The sequence below is a fragment of the Thermobia domestica genome, chromosome 13 (assembly GCF_964235325.1).
Source record: "Thermobia domestica chromosome 13, izTheDome1.hap1.1, whole genome shotgun sequence".
NCBI classification, from domain to species: domain Eukaryota; kingdom Metazoa; phylum Arthropoda; class Insecta; order Zygentoma; family Lepismatidae; genus Thermobia; species Thermobia domestica.
Genome location: NC_137466.1, coordinates 73,271,665 through 73,289,435, shown reverse-complemented (window position 1 = coordinate 73,289,435; position 17,771 = coordinate 73,271,665). Strand labels below are relative to the sequence as shown.

General features: G+C 37.6%; 1 protein-coding gene across 8 annotated transcripts in view; it reads right to left on the bottom strand.

Moving 5' to 3' along the window:
• The window catches only part of pyd (zonula occludens-like protein polychaetoid), a 640,754-nt gene that overhangs the window by 334,587 nt on the left and 288,396 nt on the right, over window positions 1-17,771 (bottom strand). The window contains exon 1 of one of the 8 annotated variants that reach the window (XM_081735919.1): window positions 6,974-7,021. The exons of 6 other annotated variants lie outside the window; for them this stretch is intronic. In XM_081735919.1, coding sequence (XP_081592045.1) covers window positions 6,974-7,006 — 33 coding nt within the window. In that variant the 5' untranslated portion in view covers window positions 7,007-7,021. Of the gene's footprint in view, window positions 1-6,321; window positions 6,943-6,973; window positions 7,022-17,771 lie in introns of those variants that run through there. One more of the 8 variants, XM_081735921.1, reaches the window with a different exon arrangement.

Here is a 17,771-nt window from a genome sequence, read left to right as displayed (position 1 = left end):
AAGTGGGAGAAAATGACGAAGGGAAGAATAGTGAAAAGATACCTTTAGGAAGAAGCACAGGTATTGTAAATTGATCGATTCGTATTTACCAGTGCTGTTAAAATTCGAATATTCAAGTAACGAATATCCATTTGAACAACCGTTCGAATAACAAATACAGTAATTATTCGAACATGAAACTAATTACCTACGTCTTTTGCCAGCAACAAGGCTGCATGAAGTTCTTAGAGTTTAGCGTTATGTTCAGCACTGAGGTTATATGAGACGTGGATCCATAACTTAACGTGGAATCCGAACCACGTCTGGGGCGCGATGGCTCAGTGGTAGAGCGTTCACCTCCGATGTTTGGGGTCCCTGATTCGACCCCAGCTCGCGCCGTGTGGACTTTGTGGTAGACAAACACCATGCTCGTGAGTTTTCTCAGGGTTCTCCCGTTTCCTCCCACTTTCTTCATTCCACAATTTCACTTATCTCTCATCATCACCGTCTCCTTTAGCCTAACCGGCATAATCGTGGGACGTAAAACTTAAAGGTTTCATTTCATTTTTTCCGAACCACGCAAGGTTCCGTCGGGAATTGAATCAGGGTCTCCCGCGACGAAGACGCATACGCTAACCATATAGCTACGAGAAAACTCGAGGCTACATAGAGCAAGACTTGCAGTGGAATCTCAGCCATTCTAATGATTCGATAGTCTCAGAAATGAAATAAGATCGTATAGACCAAAGGCACATACTATTGCATGGAGATGATGTGTGGCCATTTCAAAAGAGAACGAATGCGACTGGAAGCATTCGAAATGTGGAAAGGAGAATATTAAATGGGTGGAAAAAGAAACGAAAGGCAGAAAGCTGGGGGAAAAATAGCAGTGGTGGCAGCTAGAAACATGAAAAGAAAGTGTTCGAAAAATCCATTCTAACTAGACAATAGACTACATGACGTAGAAGTGCTCTTTTACAATTAATAAATAGCAGAAACAAACACTACAAGAAACGGCGAGAGGATTCTGAGGTAGGAGAATGGAATACAACAAATGTTGCAAGTGTATGCGTAGTCAAGATTCAGAAGCACCGTAGTATACGCCTGCCGAGTCATAGACTACATCGTCGTTCTTGTTTGCGTGTCACCACTCCTTTTTCTTATCGACACATTTCCTGCCTGCCCCTTCTTCTCTCCGTGTGGTTTATAGCGAAGGGGAGCAACAAACTGTAACATCACAGATCATTCAGCTGGAAATGGCTAATTAACGTAATTTATTTATTTATTTATTGAAACGTAACAAAAGGTAATAATGAAAGCTTTAAAGAAAACTGAAATCTCGATTTATGGGAACTGATGTGTCAGCGAGTACTAATTTTACTGTGTGGTATAAATAACACACTAAATCCCAACTTTACAAACCAAAAAGAAATTGTTAAATGACAGTGATCCTTTTGTGTTTGAAAAATGGCTAGCCAAACTTCAGTGTTCTCTCGTTGAGGAAAACTTTATAATCCTGCAATTTTATCAAGATTAAAATCTATTCATTTCATGGAACACTAGACCTTTCGATGTTAAGTACTCTACGTGCAGGAAAAAAAAAATCCATGCTAATAGTGACCAAAGGAAGTTAAAACTTTCCACAGGCCCGCGGTGGCTCAGTGGTAGAGCGTTCACCTCTGGTCATGGGGTCTTTCGTTCGATTCCAGCTCGCGCCAAATGAACATTGTGGCGGACAAACACCGTGTGCGTGGGTTTCCCGTTTCCTTCCACTTTCTTCATTTCACAATATCATTCATTTCTCATCATCACCGCCTTCTTTAGTACACACAATATAATTGTGGAAAGTAAAACTTAAAAAGATTTAAAACATTTCACTGTATATGCTCAATTATGGAAATTGCTCTCACAAATCAACCCTGACATCATGCACTTCAACATAACTTAACTGGGCATAAACCATATATAAAAAAAGACATCTGCTAGCATTGCCTCTATTTTGTACTAAAACATTAAACCATTTTTTTAAAAGCTTAAGGTCTCACGAATATGCACCGAGGCTAAAGGAGACAATGATGATTAGATGGATGATAATGGTAGCATGACGACAGTGGGAGGAAACGGAATAACCCCGAGAAAATCCCCCTACACGGTGTTTGTCCACCACAAAGTTCACTTGGCCGGAACTGAGATCGAACCAGGGATCCAACGCGCTCTGCCACTGAGCAATCACAGGCCTACCTCTTACACACATTATTAAAAACACGTTAATCGGAATTGAACACGGGAAGGTAGCAAACAGCCTTGAGAAAGACAAAATTTGTAAATCTAGTGTGTCAGGTCCTCTCCTTGGACATAATAAACTTAAAGATATATTTCCTTAAACAGAAGATGAAGGTCGGGAAGAAAGAACTTGAGCTTTGCTCTGTTTCGGAATACAACTTTCTTCAAACAGCAAGGTGAAATCAGTCGCGGAAAAGAGAGAGAGAAAGAGAGAAAACTTGACTGCATTTAAAATATACACATTTGAGAAATCAATTAACGTGTTTCACTTAAGTGGAAACCTTTTTACAAGGAGAATAGGAGGCCATACGTAACCTGTTGTTGTCTCGTGTGACCTACAATCAGCATGAAGCAAACGTCTTAAATATCTAATGAAACAGCATATATCCATTTATTTACAACGCAACACTGCAAATCATTAGCTCACTTCCATATCTCGCACAGTAGAAGGATTTGCACTGTGCTAATACGATTGAACAAAATAATACATTGGGCACCACAATTAGAAAACTAATTCCTATTAAATTATGAATATTCGTAGTGTGTGGGGACTTAGTTTATCGTTTAACAACACCAACTAAAAAATGGTTGCTAGAACCACATTTGTATGTAATGAAACCAATGAACTAGCTTGTGCAACGTGTAGTTAAAAATATTTAAAAAAAAAAAAAAAAAAAGAAAAAGAAAAGAAAACAAGCCTACACATAAGCTAATATTGGGGTACTGTTCAGGTAAAAGAGGTGCAGTTAATGGATGGCGATTAAATATATATTACGTCAAGACGCAAGTTACCTGAAGAGCGTGGTGCATGAAAGATTTTCAATTGTGGAAAGTCATCTGCCAATAATAGCAGTTAACACTTACGATCATTATCTCCAACAAACAATATCAGCATCGACAAAATCGCTACTAGTCATCTTTAAGAGGCCTGATCACTGCGAAATTAAAATACCGTTAATTTTACAGTAATTACCTGATATCTTGAAATAGATAAAAGATAATTGAAATGTGGAACAAGATCGCCCTAAACAATATTATTTTGCGTGATATACCGTTATCACGAGTCACCTAGTAGCTCTCCGTTTGTAGCCATTTATAAACGCGAAAATAAATGCCGAACTTCTAAATGGCTGGAAATCGAAAGCAGATAAATGAGTCGTGATAAAGGTATCTCATGTAAAATAATATTGTCTAGCGAGTTATTGTTCCACATTTCGATTATATTGTATCTATTTGAAGATATCACAAAATTTCTGTTAAAATCAGCGGTATTTTAATTTCGTCGTAATTAACCCTCTTTATACGTTGACTGCCGTGTTGGGCCGACGAGCCCGACAGCGAACTTTCCCACTGCGCCACGTTGGTCCCATGGCACAGGACCCTATCCCCCACCATTGGCTCAGGACTGAAACCAGTTATTCGTCCTGTCGGACAAACACGGTGTACGATAATACACCGGAACTAATGGTCTGTGAGAAAGTTTTATAGTGTATTAATTATATAGGGGTGGTGAAATCAGTTATTTTTCTGGTGTCTAGGACCCAACCAGTAAATTTTGACCGGCAGTTAAGGAGCTTCAAACTTAGTACGTTCCTTTCACCTTTCTAGATTTGATTGGTAAAAGACGTATGAATAAGCACATATTGAGATACATGTACGTATATTGCAAATAACGATGAGCTGCATCAATTAAAAAGAACTGCTTTAAAACTTCGAAACTTCCGGATACTTCCTACGCAGTGAATTCCTTTGCGAAACCAATTAGTACGTTTCATTTATCGAGTTGATGAGCTGGACGCCTAAAAAATACAGTATATTCTTTATTTGAATGTTCTACAATAATTTTGAACAAATCCACAGCACCAAGAAAGACAATAAGATATGTAAGGGAATTAATAATTCAGGGCATTATTTACAAATTTTACACAATGTATACCTACTTACTATTATGAAACTCTTGCAACATGTCCTTTTCTTCTGTGATAATATGTATGCACATCAACCAATAAGATTCTTGATTTGACTATTTCGATGCTGCAAAATCACGAAATCTATCTAAAATTAACCTGAAAACTGTTTTAACAGAACCGAAGTACCATGAAACTTATTACATTAATCACCTTCCTAGTTTGGCTGGCTATCTATGAAACAATGTAAAGTGCAGTCACATAACATTTTACTCTTCACGTTGCTCAACTATAAAAGAATGATCAACTTAGGCAAGTTCCACTGAATCTTGGCCGAGAATGCATGTTCACAATGAAATCCAAGCAACATTCTTATTTCATGTAACACAACTATTCGACCGTGGGTATTTCCTACAATTTTATCCAGGAAAATTAACGAATTCTAACCTAAAGAAACAACCATGGGATGACCTTGAATAGGAATCTTAAGTTTAGAAGACCAAAATCATGAAAAATGACGTGTACAAAGACAAATATTAACAATAATAGTCCACAAGTCACTCATATTTAGAGCCACGTACGAGTATTCTCCATACAAACATTAAAAATTATTGCGAAATCGCCTAAATATTTAGGGCAAACAATTTCTTTTGATCTTCACTACAACTTGGCAGCAATACATTTTCAAATCGAAAAAATATAGCTACATAGGTGAGAAAGCAATAAGTTGTAAAGTTTATTCATTGAACCACATGTCGCATGAAAAAAAAAAAAAAAAAAACTCTCCATCTCACTCTTGTTTTGATCAACTGCTACGATACACAACGAGTACCATGGTGCCATATATATCTTAAATCATACCTATTTTTAGTACCTCTCTGTAGCCAAGTGGCTAACATACATGCTGTCTGCCCATGAGCCCAGGTTCGATATCTGGTGGAGAGCAGTTACCTCATATATAAACCTGAATAGTGGATCAAGATTTCATTTTACGTAGTAGTATATCTCCTATACACTGAGTACTGGAAAGGGATAGACTACAAGGTTTTGATTATAAGTTCTAACTTTACTTGCTCCTTCGCTACCTCATTATATGCGTTCAGTAGTAAATGTCTACTAGTATATCATGAGCTTAACCAGGGGAAGGGACGTACGCAGGGGATGAACCTGACGGTCTAGACTCCCCGGCATTCCGACTTTTCTGTAAGTTTAGTGTAGTTTAAAGGTGATATAGAGATGTTATTTGGACCCCTCTCGAAATAAATTTTGGCGCCACGGTGGCTCAGTGGTATAGAGTTCACCTCTGGTCATAGGATTCTTGATTCGATCCCAGCTCGCGCCAAGGGAACTTTGTGTTGGACAAATATCGTGTGCGTGCATTTTCTCAGAGTTCCCCGTTTCCTCCCACTTTCTTCATTCCATCATTTTCATTCATTTCTCATCATCGTCTTCTTTAAACTAGCCGGAATAAGTGTGGGACGTAAAACTTAAATATTTCATTTCATTTGATTTCGAAATAAATTTCAGTCCTGATTAGGGGGTGATCAATCATAACTGAAGCCAGATAGCACAGTCAGTCACTGAAATCGTAAGAGGTTAATAAATTAAACATCCATACTGACGATTAACATAAAGAATGTCTACCAAAAAAATGAATAATTTATAAAAGATGAATATATTTAATCAAGGTTACGGGAAAAACATTTATTCAAAAGATAGACAGGACAAGTTGCTTACATGGGGCGAATACGCCCAGTGTGGATCAATTCCCAAAATAGAAGAGAGCTTTGTGTAGGGTCCATAAAGACGAAGACGAGTGCACAACATAAATACAGACTAGTGCTGAGTGAGAACCTGCCGTTATTCGAATATTGTGCTGTTATTTTCAATGATATAATAACAACCTTCATTCAAATATCTGAATAATTCATTATTTGAATTTTAACAGCAGTAACATGATATCAGTTAATACAATGCCGGAAGAACTGTTATTTCCGATGTAGGACTACTGTTTCTGCTAAGAACTTGTCAGTTCTCTTACGCCACTAAGTCTGTTACAATAAATATTCAAAGGAAACGATACTCCTCTATTGAACAATAATAACAGAATGATATTTACATTACGATAAAATTACTAGTGTGTATGTGTTACCTCAAGCTCCAAGCACTTCATCCCTGCGAATGATTGTTTTTGTCCTCTCTACATGACCCAATCTGTTTGGGAGTCACAAACTTCTTTAGCAATTCTTAGAAAAATCACATTATCACATCACATCACATTTCACACTCTTACCGTCAACATACTACAATCGCACTACCAACAGAAACACTCGCGGCAAGGCATCGTCATTTCTGCCTACCACAACCAGGCAAACTGAGACATTCACAGGCTGTGTATGTAACAGCAATCTTTTTAAAAAGAAACGATAAAATAAAAACACTGTAAAAACAGTTCAGTGTAGGAGAGCACAGCACAACACACAATATGACACATTCACATACACACTGACTGCTTCCTTTGCTTAGCTAGCTGAAGGAAATGACTAACACAGCACGGAATCTCATGCAGGAGAGGTCGAAACATTAAATTCAAACAATGACGTAACACAACAACTTTAGTATCGACAAATATCCAAAACACACAAAACAACAACAACAAATGTTTTGGCAAGATTTGCTTTTCCTTTTAAAAGTCAAGCATCACAACACGTTCTGAATGCAACAGGTGGTGCTGTGATACTGGCGAATGTTCTTGATCGAGAAAACACACAAAATTATTACAACAAAGACTTTTTAACAAGTACTTTTTTTCTTGTGGCGCCGGCCTCCTCCCACATGCACAGAGCTGTGTGGCAATTGCCCTCTGATAGGATCGTCGTAACGTAGAAGAAACAGCAGCTGCCCGGTACAGGTCACGTGATAACAAAAAGAATGCGATCCAGGAATGTGAAGTAAGTTGCTATGCATACAAAGAAGGTAAAAATCGTAGGGGGAGACACCTGGTGAGCACTGACCAAAACCATAGGGCAACGTGCCAAGAAAAATCTCTCATCTCAGAAAGTGAGCAGCTTCAGTTTGCAAGGTAACTCAGCAATTTTTTTTTTCCTCCATCACCTTTCCAGTAGCTCTGTTTTTGATAAGGTATACATAAACGTATTACATAATGCGTAAACCTGAAGGCCATAAAATGTTGCCATTCGGACGTAAGTAGAGAAAGTGAATGGTGATAAATACTGAAGTATTAATTCCTCACACGTGTTTCACCTTGATGAATCCATATGCAAAGTCATCAACATCCCTGCCTTCCATGCACGAATCTGCCCAAATGTAAACGAACTACGAAACAGAGCAGGGAAGAGCACTGAGCTGCCTCATTTCTACGTTGTTAAGGATTTTTTTTTTTTGTTTTTTTTTAATGTCCAAAGATTCTAACTAAAATTTGATTTTGTATGTATGTGGGTATGTTGTCTGTATCTTCCAACAACACTATGTGACCTGAGAAACTAACGGAACCTGATAAACGGAAACACTGCCCTTCTAAATACGAACCAAGAGGTTGAAAAGTTTTAATTTCAGATTGGTTTCTTTATCAAACTTAATTTTCAATCGATTCTTAGTCTAATATTACCCAAAAATCTCCCCCACTTTTCACTTGACCTTGTACACCCTCAAATTTGCTTATCAAATCTTCATTTTAAATTGTCTCTATTCCTGAAATGCTGTTCTTTCTGTATTTTTTTTCTTAAAGTTTAACGCTCCACAATTGCCTTGAGGCTAAGGGAGGTCCCTGTTTCGATCGCCGGCCAAGTAAGTTTGTGGTGAACTACATCGTGTTCGTGGATTTTTTCTGGGGTGCTTCCATTTCCTTCCACTTTCTCATTCCACCAATTCTTTCATCATTATTCACTTGCCTTAAGAATCGTGTTCTTCAGCCTAAAGAACATAATCATGGGACGTTAAATTGAAAGATTTCAATTAATTGCAATTTCAATTAAGGTTAAGGGAGACAGTGATGATGGTAATGAATGAAATTGCCGAATGAAGAAAGTGGGAGGAAACAGGGAGTTTCCACCATGAAGCCAACTTGGCGCGAACTGGGATCGAACGAGGGATTCCACGCATCAGAGATGAGCGCTATATACTACTGAGCTACCATGGCCTCTATATCTTCGCGTACCGCAAGTTGAATGTCACTCATTTAACATGTAGGACACGCAGGGGCGTACTCAGGGGGTGGGTTCTGGGGGTCCGGACCCCATTCCCCCCGAAATCCCGAGTTTTTTGTAAATGTAGTCTACTTTTAGGGGCAATTTTAGAAATTTTCATATAATTTAGCCTCAAATTGTGTTTGTACCCCACCGAAACGCTTTAGACCCCTCCCGAAATAAATTTCTGCATACGTCCCTGAAGACACGACAGTTGAACACAAAGTTTGAATACGCAAATACACAGGCTCTTTTCTAGCTGAGTTCTTAACACCGTGCTTTCTGTATGTATGATCCCTGGTTCAATTTCCGGTGGGAGATACATCGAATAGAAATCCGAGTAATGTTTCGAATTTGATTTTGAACAATAGGTCCCATATCACATACTCTCAATGTCCAAAACGAACGCTAAGCTTCAAACAATTAATTAATACAAACACACGAATAGTATTTTATTTCCGTATTTGATATGACAGTTTTCATTCTGAAATTTGCAATACCACAACTTTTAACAGACAAAATCAACTCTTATTTGATTTCAAATACTTGCGAATCACTACTAGCCAATGCGATACACATGTTTACGTCGATTTTTCGCATGGGCGCCCGAAGAGGGGGCAGAGGGGCCGGGACCCCCTGGCTCACGAAAATGTATATGTAATACAGCAACCATGGAGATTGCTCCGTCTAGAAAAATTCCTTCGGTCGCCCCTGAGCAGTGATGAACGAGACATATTCTTTAACTAAGGCTTTATTATGGTATTTTCATCTTCGTATACTTGTTCTCAGGAAACTCGAAAAAGTTCTATAGTTTGCAAAACAATGGTTTCATATCGTGTTTCGCCGTAAATAACACTTAACCAGAAAATAAACCCTAGCATAAATTTCGGATTGCTCGTAATATAAGTTTATCTCCCAGAATATAAGCTTCAGTAGTTGCAGCACTCGTAACAGGTTATTTATATCAATCATTACGCCAGCTTTAATTTCTGGTTGGGAAGGGAGAGGGGAAACAGAACAGTTGCTATTTTTTGTAAACCAAAAGACGACAATTTTAAAATATGTGATTTATACAGTGAAACCTGTCTTCAGCGGAATCGAGCGGGACTCGCAAAAATTTCCGTTAAAGACAGGTTTCCGCTTAATGGAGATAGACCTTTCCGTTAAAATATATATATATGCTTATAACGAACATAATGGGAAAATATATTGATGTACGCAATTTGTTCAATTACAGTACTTTTTCCTTCTACGGATTAATACCCCCCCCCCCAAAAAAAAAACTTAAAATAAACACAAAATATGCTGTGCACACTTTCCTTTATTTTTCTCAATAGTCAAGCAGGATTTTTTGCATACATTGCTACTACTTGGCTGCGGTATACTTCAGGACACAGAAAAGCTTTCTCTGGAATTTTGAAAGTCCTCTGAACTCTTTCCTCCTTGTTTTCACGACACGTGATGGAGATATATAACTTCTGTTTTACCTCAATTCCTTTTTTCCAGAACGTTGTTTTGTCAGTTTTCTCCTCATTTTTGTTGGCTGTCGCTAGTTGCTACACAAGCGGAACAGAAGTACGCCTACAAAGAAGACTGACAGCTGACATGCTACGTAGGACTAGCGAAAAATTGTGGGAGCTGAATATGAGTAGTGATTGACGAAGGTCAACACTGCCCATAAAGATTTAACAAAAAAAAAAAAAAAAACGAAGTATTTATCGCAGACAGTATATGTTTACCCTCTCACAGGATGTTTAAAAATTTTCTAAACGATGTAGTCTGAAACTCAGAATTTTCCGTTAAAGGTTTATTTTGCTTTCCGTTGTCCGCATAACACAGTTTCCGCTTAATGAAGGGACTTTTACATGTCTTTTACTCCAAAATCCATGGGACCATGAAATATTTCCCTTTAAGACAGTTTTCCGTTTAATAAAGGGTCCGTTGAAGGCAGGTTTTACTGTATTACATGTTTGGGGGTCAGGTGTAGCCACCGAAGGGAATGGTTTCGTCACGGTTTTCTATGTTCAATTACTAGAAGGTTACATTTAAAATAAAAAAAATCGTCTTAGTACTCCGATAAAAATGTAAACAAAACTTATTTTGTACGTTTATCGAAACAATCAGAGAGCACGTTAGTGACAGTTACGCTCCGATCGACAGGCACAATGTTGCCGGATGTACTGCACTTAACGTTTGTAATACCACATTTTCTATTTTAACCCAAGGGTGCCTCTCAGGCTCCTACTGAAATATGAACTTTTCTAATTATTTGATATTGTCCATTTTTTTAAAATTACCATTGACAAATTATTTCATAGCAAAGTAATGCCTAGCCTTTTCTATTTATAACAGAAAATAAAAACGCTCGAGGTAAGTTCAGATAGCTTGTATATGCAGTAGGGAGTCTCAGAGGCACCCCTTGGGCCTTTTCAGGGTAAAATTAGCATGGGCTTTCTCGGGTTAATTTCGCGTACCTACATCCCCTGAAGCTGAACACAATCTGTAATGTATCTTTTGGGCAAAAATTAATATGACCTGGCCTTATTTTCGGTAAAACACAGTAGTTGAAACATTTCCAGGTTATCGAAAGTTAAAAAAAAAAAAAAATACCAGCTTCTACCAAGCCCTAAGGGATGTTAGTATATCTGTTGGCTTTTAGTTACGCGATATTCAGTTTTATTTATATTGTTATGCATTACAAAGTAGGGTTCCAAACACTGCTCCGATTAAGTTCCGCAGATGCCCCCAAAATTAGATTTTTTTTAAAGATTAGATTTACTATATTAAATACATTTTTCAGCATATGTATTTGATACTTCGCCTACTGTATAAGAAAAAAAAAAGAGTCGGAAATGGTAAAATACGTACGAGGTGTTCGAGTTTCGTGGAGTTCAGACTAATTCTGTATGAAGGGCTCAGCAGGGGGAAACAAAAATATCAGTGCTTTATGTCACGGTGTGCAATGGAGAAAACTATTTACGCGATGAAGTTCTGTACGAAAGTAAACAAATACCTCACCGATACCAAAAAAAAAAAAAAAAAAAACCGTTCACCTGGACTATACGATAGAAAGATCACCTCTACATGGATGTTTCAGCACAACAACGCTTCCAGCCACTCCGCTCTGGACGTCCAGATGATCAAGACCGCCCTGAAAGGAACCCGTTTTGGTACCACTGAAGCGATCCCAACTGGAGTGACAAAGACTGGTGTGATGATGTCCTCGTCGAAGCCTTCCAGGATGCGTAATGTACATGGAAAAGTCGCTCACAAGTGTATGGATAGTGAACGGGAGTGCTTTGAAGAATTTTAAACGTTTGTAAGGGTCTCGAAAAAAATTTTTTTTTTCTTTTGACAAACTTAACTGCATTACTTTCCGAACAAACCCTATATACATATGAAGCTTAGAAATTTCAAAAATAAACATTGATATAAAATTAGAATCTTGTAATAGTTTAGAATAATTATATACGAATTTCTTTCCCCTTGATTGATAAAACTGTCTACATACAAACAAATAAAAAGTTCTGTCTAAATGAAAACTAAAAAAAGAAAGGCTATTGGATGAAAATGGGTCAGTATATAGTTTACTTTTGTGTTGAAATCAATTTAATTCGGTTGACTTGAAGTCTGAGACCCTGAAATCGTCTAAACTGTTTAAGCCGCTAACATAATATCACGTACAACTAAACGCTGTCTGGCCAAATATAGATCTTCATGAGCTGTAATCTCAGTTAGTTTAGTTCTTTAGCATGGGTTCTTAGTGTCTGAACCGGTTCAAAAGCAGGTTAGAACCGGTTCGTTTTTCATCCCTGCTGAAATTTGAATATGTTACGCTGTCCACCTTAAATTATAGGTAGATATTTAATATGGCCTCGGTGCTGATAAGGCACTATAAACTTCTATAAACAACCAATAAACGGAAATTGACTACAAAGGAAACAAAACATGATTCCATAGATTCGGTTATATATTTAGACTAGCCTTTGGCCCCAGACCCCGGAGTTTGCTCGGCCTACGGCCTCGCATTTCTTATCTATCGGCTTTTGCATCAACAGTGAATTTCCTGAACTTGCTCTTCATATTTCCTGAATCTGCCCATCCGGGGGCTTCACCCCCACACATTGTCTTTGCTCAGCCTACGGCCTCGCAACTCTTGAACCCGTAATTCTATCGTTTCTTTTCTTATTTCAAGTACCTAAAAGATAACATTTTGTATCCCAAGAAAACGCCCATTTTAAATAGCATGGGAATTTCTTCATCTCCCTTTAGACCCCTAAGAAATTAAAAATATTCACTTTTGGCAATTTTTCTGTCGGTTAGTCCTGGAAGGCTACAATCATGCCAAACTTCATCATTCTAATCCTGCCGGAAGTGCCTAAACATTTTGGGGTGTAGAAGACGTCCCATATAAATAACATAGGAAAGATTTTTCAGTTCCCCATAAAACCACTCTACGGTTAGAAATTTTCACTTAGGTAAAGCTAACTAAAACGCACAAGCATACCGAATTTCAAGTTTTTATTCCAATCCTAAGTACCTAAAATATGAGATTATAAGTCCAAAAAAAGGTCAATTTAAATAACATGGGGAAACATTTAATTCGGCTGACTTGAAGTCTGAGACCCTGAAATCGTCTAAACTGTTTAAGCCGCTAACATAATATCACGTACAACTAAACGCTGTCTGGCCAAATATAGATCTTCATGAGCTGTAATCTCAGTTATTTAAAAATATTCACTTTTGGAAATTTTCCTGTGGATTTGTCCCGAAAAGCTACAATCATGTCAAATTTAATCATTGTAGCCCTACAGAAAGTGCTCAATAATTTGGGGGTGTAAAAGGTGTCCCATATAAATAACATGAGAAAGATTTTTCAGTTCCCTATAAAACCACTCTAAAATTATTTTTTTTAAATTTTTACTGATTTACTTAGGTAGTGCTAATGAAAACGTGCAAGCATACTGCACTTTAAGTTTCTATTCCAATTCTAAGTTCCTAAAACATGAGATTATAGCTCAAAAAAGGCCCATTTAAATAGCATGGGGAAATTCTTCATCCCCTCTTTAGGCCCCTTAAAAATTAAAAATATTCACTTTTGGCAATTTTCCTGTGGGTTAGTTCCGGAAAGCTACAATCATGCCACATTTAATCATTGTAGCCCTACAGGAAATGCTCAATAATTTATCAGCTCATCAGCTCATGTAGTTTCATATATAGGCCCTAGTTAATATTTTACTGTATTCAGCACACTTTCCCGCCTATTCCACAATACACTTTATAGCATCACTGGATTCTATGCCACAGATACTTCCTTCCCATATATATATATATCGCTTTAATCAACAGAAAGTACAAATGCACACCTAAAGTTATCTACTGTTGCGCATGAACAAACATTATACTGTTCTAAAAGAAATCCACTTTAAGTCTTATCAGTAAATGGTGTGTAAGCTGGAAATATTTTATCTTGTCAAAACAGGGACACCTGCAACGAGTCTCACATATTTAAGAAACGTTTAAAATGTACACATACACATATCCGGTTCCTCTATTCCAGATCATCGGCCCTTTCTAACAAATAAGATAAAAATACAGAACATCTTTACTGCATTAGGTAACATAAAACAATTTTATATTGTATTCAATTAATATTTGCTATTTATTTTAGTACTAGCATATATTACCCGCTTCGCTGGGTTGAAATGAAAATTTAAATGCACAACTCCGAATCTCATGTGTTTAGTACCCGTGAAATATGCTGTTTTCGTTTTTAATGGCATCGATTTAAACGGCATCGCAAAGATCATTGATCATTTCGGAGACTCCGAAAACCGTGAATTCGACACTAATATTGGTCATTTTCGTTAATTTTATTATCTCCACTCTCCCAAGCTGCGGGGCTGAATTTGGTTTTAAATGGGATCGAAAGTGTCACTCTTCATCTCAGCGACCCTAAAACTTCGGATCAGACACTAATATCGGCCATTTTTGATCATTTTTATATATCTACCCCTTCTCCTCTTCCATGTTGCGCAGCATGGTACCGGAAGTGTCAACGGTTATCTCAGCGACTCCGGAAACTATGGACTCGACACTAATATGGGTTATTTTTGTTCAGTTTTAAGTATTTCCTTTTCCCTCTTCCCAAGATGCGGGGCTGAATTGGGATTTAAAGAGCATCAGAAGTGACACTGTTCATCTCGGTGACCCCCAAGACCTATAGATTCAACACTAATATCGGTCACTTTCGAATATATATTTTCCCCTCCCTCATGTTCGCCCATGGCATCGGAAGTGCCACCGTTCATCTCAGCGACCCCAAAAAATGCGCATTCAGCACTAATATCGGTCATTTTCGATCATTTTTAAATATATCTTCCTCTCCCTCCCCCAAGTTACGGGTTTGAATTTGAATTAAACGGAATTGAAAGTATCACTATTCATCGAAGTGACCTAGAAAACTATAAATTCGACACTGATAGTGGTCATTTTCAATCATTTTTATACATTTCTTTCTCCCCCTCCCCCAAGTTTGGACTTAAACCGGATCGGAAATGTCACTGTTCATCTGAATGATCCCGAAAACTATGGATTTGACACTAATATTGTTCATTTTTGGTCATTATTATATATAACTCCTCCGCGTTGCGGCACACGGCATCAGAATTGTCATTGTTATCTCAGCTACTCCTAAAACTATGGATTCGACACTAATATTAGTCATTTTCGATCATTTTTTAATGTTTATCCTCCTCCCCTACGTTGTACCCTCCCCCTCCCAAGCATCAGGGCTGAACTTGAATTGAAACAGCATCAAAAGTGTCACTGTTTCTCTCACCGACCCCGAAAACTATGGATTCAACACTAACATCGGTCATTTTTGATCATTTTTAAATTTCTCTCCCCCTCCCCTACGTTGCATCGTCAAAGTGAATAGTCTAAAGTAATTCCTGCCCCTAAACTCATGTATGTTGATGATCCTGAACTTAAATCGGATCGAAAATGTCACTGTCCATCTGAATAATCCCGAAAACTATGGATTAGACACTAATATTGGTCATTTTCAGTCATTATTATATATAGCTTCCCCTCCTCCTATTCCGTGCTGCGGCACACGGCATCAGAATTATCACTGTTAATCTCAGCTACTCCTAAAACTATGGATTCGATACTAATATTAATCATTTTCGATCAGTTTTAAATGTTTATTCCGTCCCCTACGTTGTACACTCCCCCTTCCCAACGATATTTTTTTCTAAGGGCTGAACTTGATTGGAACAGCATCAAAAATGTCACTGTTTTTCTCATCGATCCCGAAAACTATGGATTCAACACTAATATTGGTCATTTTTCATCATTTTTAAAATTTCTCCCCCCTCCCCCGCCCCTACGCTGCATCGTCAAAGTGAATAGCCTAAAGTAATCCCTGCCCCTAAACTCATGTATGTTGAAAATTTGATTGAGATCGGTCGGGTGATTCAAGAGTGATGAAGTCACAAAGACAGTCATTTTTATTTTGATTTTTTTTACATATATCTCACCCCTCCCCCTCCTCTACGTTAGCTTGTCAAAGTGAAATGATAAAAACACCCGAGGATGTTGAAAATTTGATTGAGATCGGTTGGGTGGTTCAAGAGTTATTAGGTTTTATATATTTATATATATGTCTGTCCCCTCTCCTCTCCGGCCCCTAAGGTCTGACGTCAAAGTGATATGGTAAAAACCACCCCAGGTCCGAACTTCATCCATATTGAATTTTTTTTAAAGATCGGTTTGGTGGTTTAAGCGTGATGAAGTCACAAAGACGGTCACTTATGATTTTATTCTTTATATATATATATATATATATATATATATATATATATATATATATATATATATATATATATATATATATATATATATATATATATATATATATATCCCCCTTCATTCTCCCTCCTCTAGGTTACATCGTAAAAGTTAACCTCAACAACGATAACTATGGACTCGGTCCGAAGCCAGGATAAGTATCTTCTCCTCTTTCGCCTGGTGGAACTGAGAAAAAGGAAGGAAAAACCTCAGGATGACCGGTTATCTGGATGAAGCCGGGAACCTCCCGACTGCCAAACAAAAAGCTCACCGATATCATGATTCCAGCTTTATATTGGTATCTTTATTATATGATCTGTGTTATATGAAACTACACGATTTTAATCGGATATACTCTTCCGAGTGACCAACATTTTATAAAAACAATCTCGGACATCTTGTCCCAATAATGGACAAGACAAGTTATTTCGTTACTTTCGGTGACAATGAAAGTGCAAGGTTCTAAAAACTGGGTTATCAGTTCCACATAGTATGGCTGCTAGGCAGGCACTTACCCAGAAATTGCTGTTGAGAGAAGTCCATAATTTGTACGGGGAGAAGTATACTAAAAGACACTACGTCTAAGTAGTATTGAACCGGTACTGGTTTCGATCCGAAAACACAATAAGTTATTAAGTATTTCTACCTAAATCCACAATTGAACTAGATTGCTTTTATACGAACATCAAGATTTAGTCAGGTATAGTTTTACCAAGAAACTGTACAAATGTATATCAAGTTACGAAGCTCTGAGGGAGTCCATACTAGGGATGGGCAAAACCGGTTTCTATAAAAACCGAAACCCGGAAAACCGACATTTCGGTTTTCACCGAAACCGGTTCGGTTTTCACCGAAACTGGTTTCGGAGAAAACTTTTCGAAAACACATAAAACTATTTCTGTGGAAATAGATTCGGTTTCCGGAGAACAACTAAACACCATTCTGGTCAGAAATAGAATAAATTTTGGGAAAAAACCGGTATCGGTTTTGAAGAAAACCGAAACCGGATCAGGTGAAAAACCGATAACCGGTTTTGGAGAAAACCGAACCGTTTTTGAAGAAAACAGAAACCGGTTTCGGTGAAAAACCGAAACCGGTTTTTTGAAAATTTTCAAAAACCTGTTTCGGTTTTTCTAAAAACCAAAAACTGAAAAACCGGTTTTTGTGCCCACCACTAGTCCATACCCGGTGGATGCCACGCGTGCGTGTGTGTGTGTGTATGCCCCTGGTGCTAGTCAAAAGAGAGTTTATAAGCCACAATCATTTTCTTGTTAATACGTTTCCTTACCTTTCTTATCTTCGATCTGTTTATTCTTTAAAGTTTTCTTGTTTTGGAAATTAAAAAAAAAAAAAAAACAATTTTCCCTTTTATAAAACGTATATCAAATATTAAATATAACAAAATGTAATTTGCACGAAATAAGGGCCACCTAGATAGATTTAAAGAAGAATCTTTAGAAGATAGTAAAATCAAACTATCAAAATTTCACTTTGTGTGAAGAAAAACAGAAAATAGTTCTCCATACAAATAAATGGACTTAAA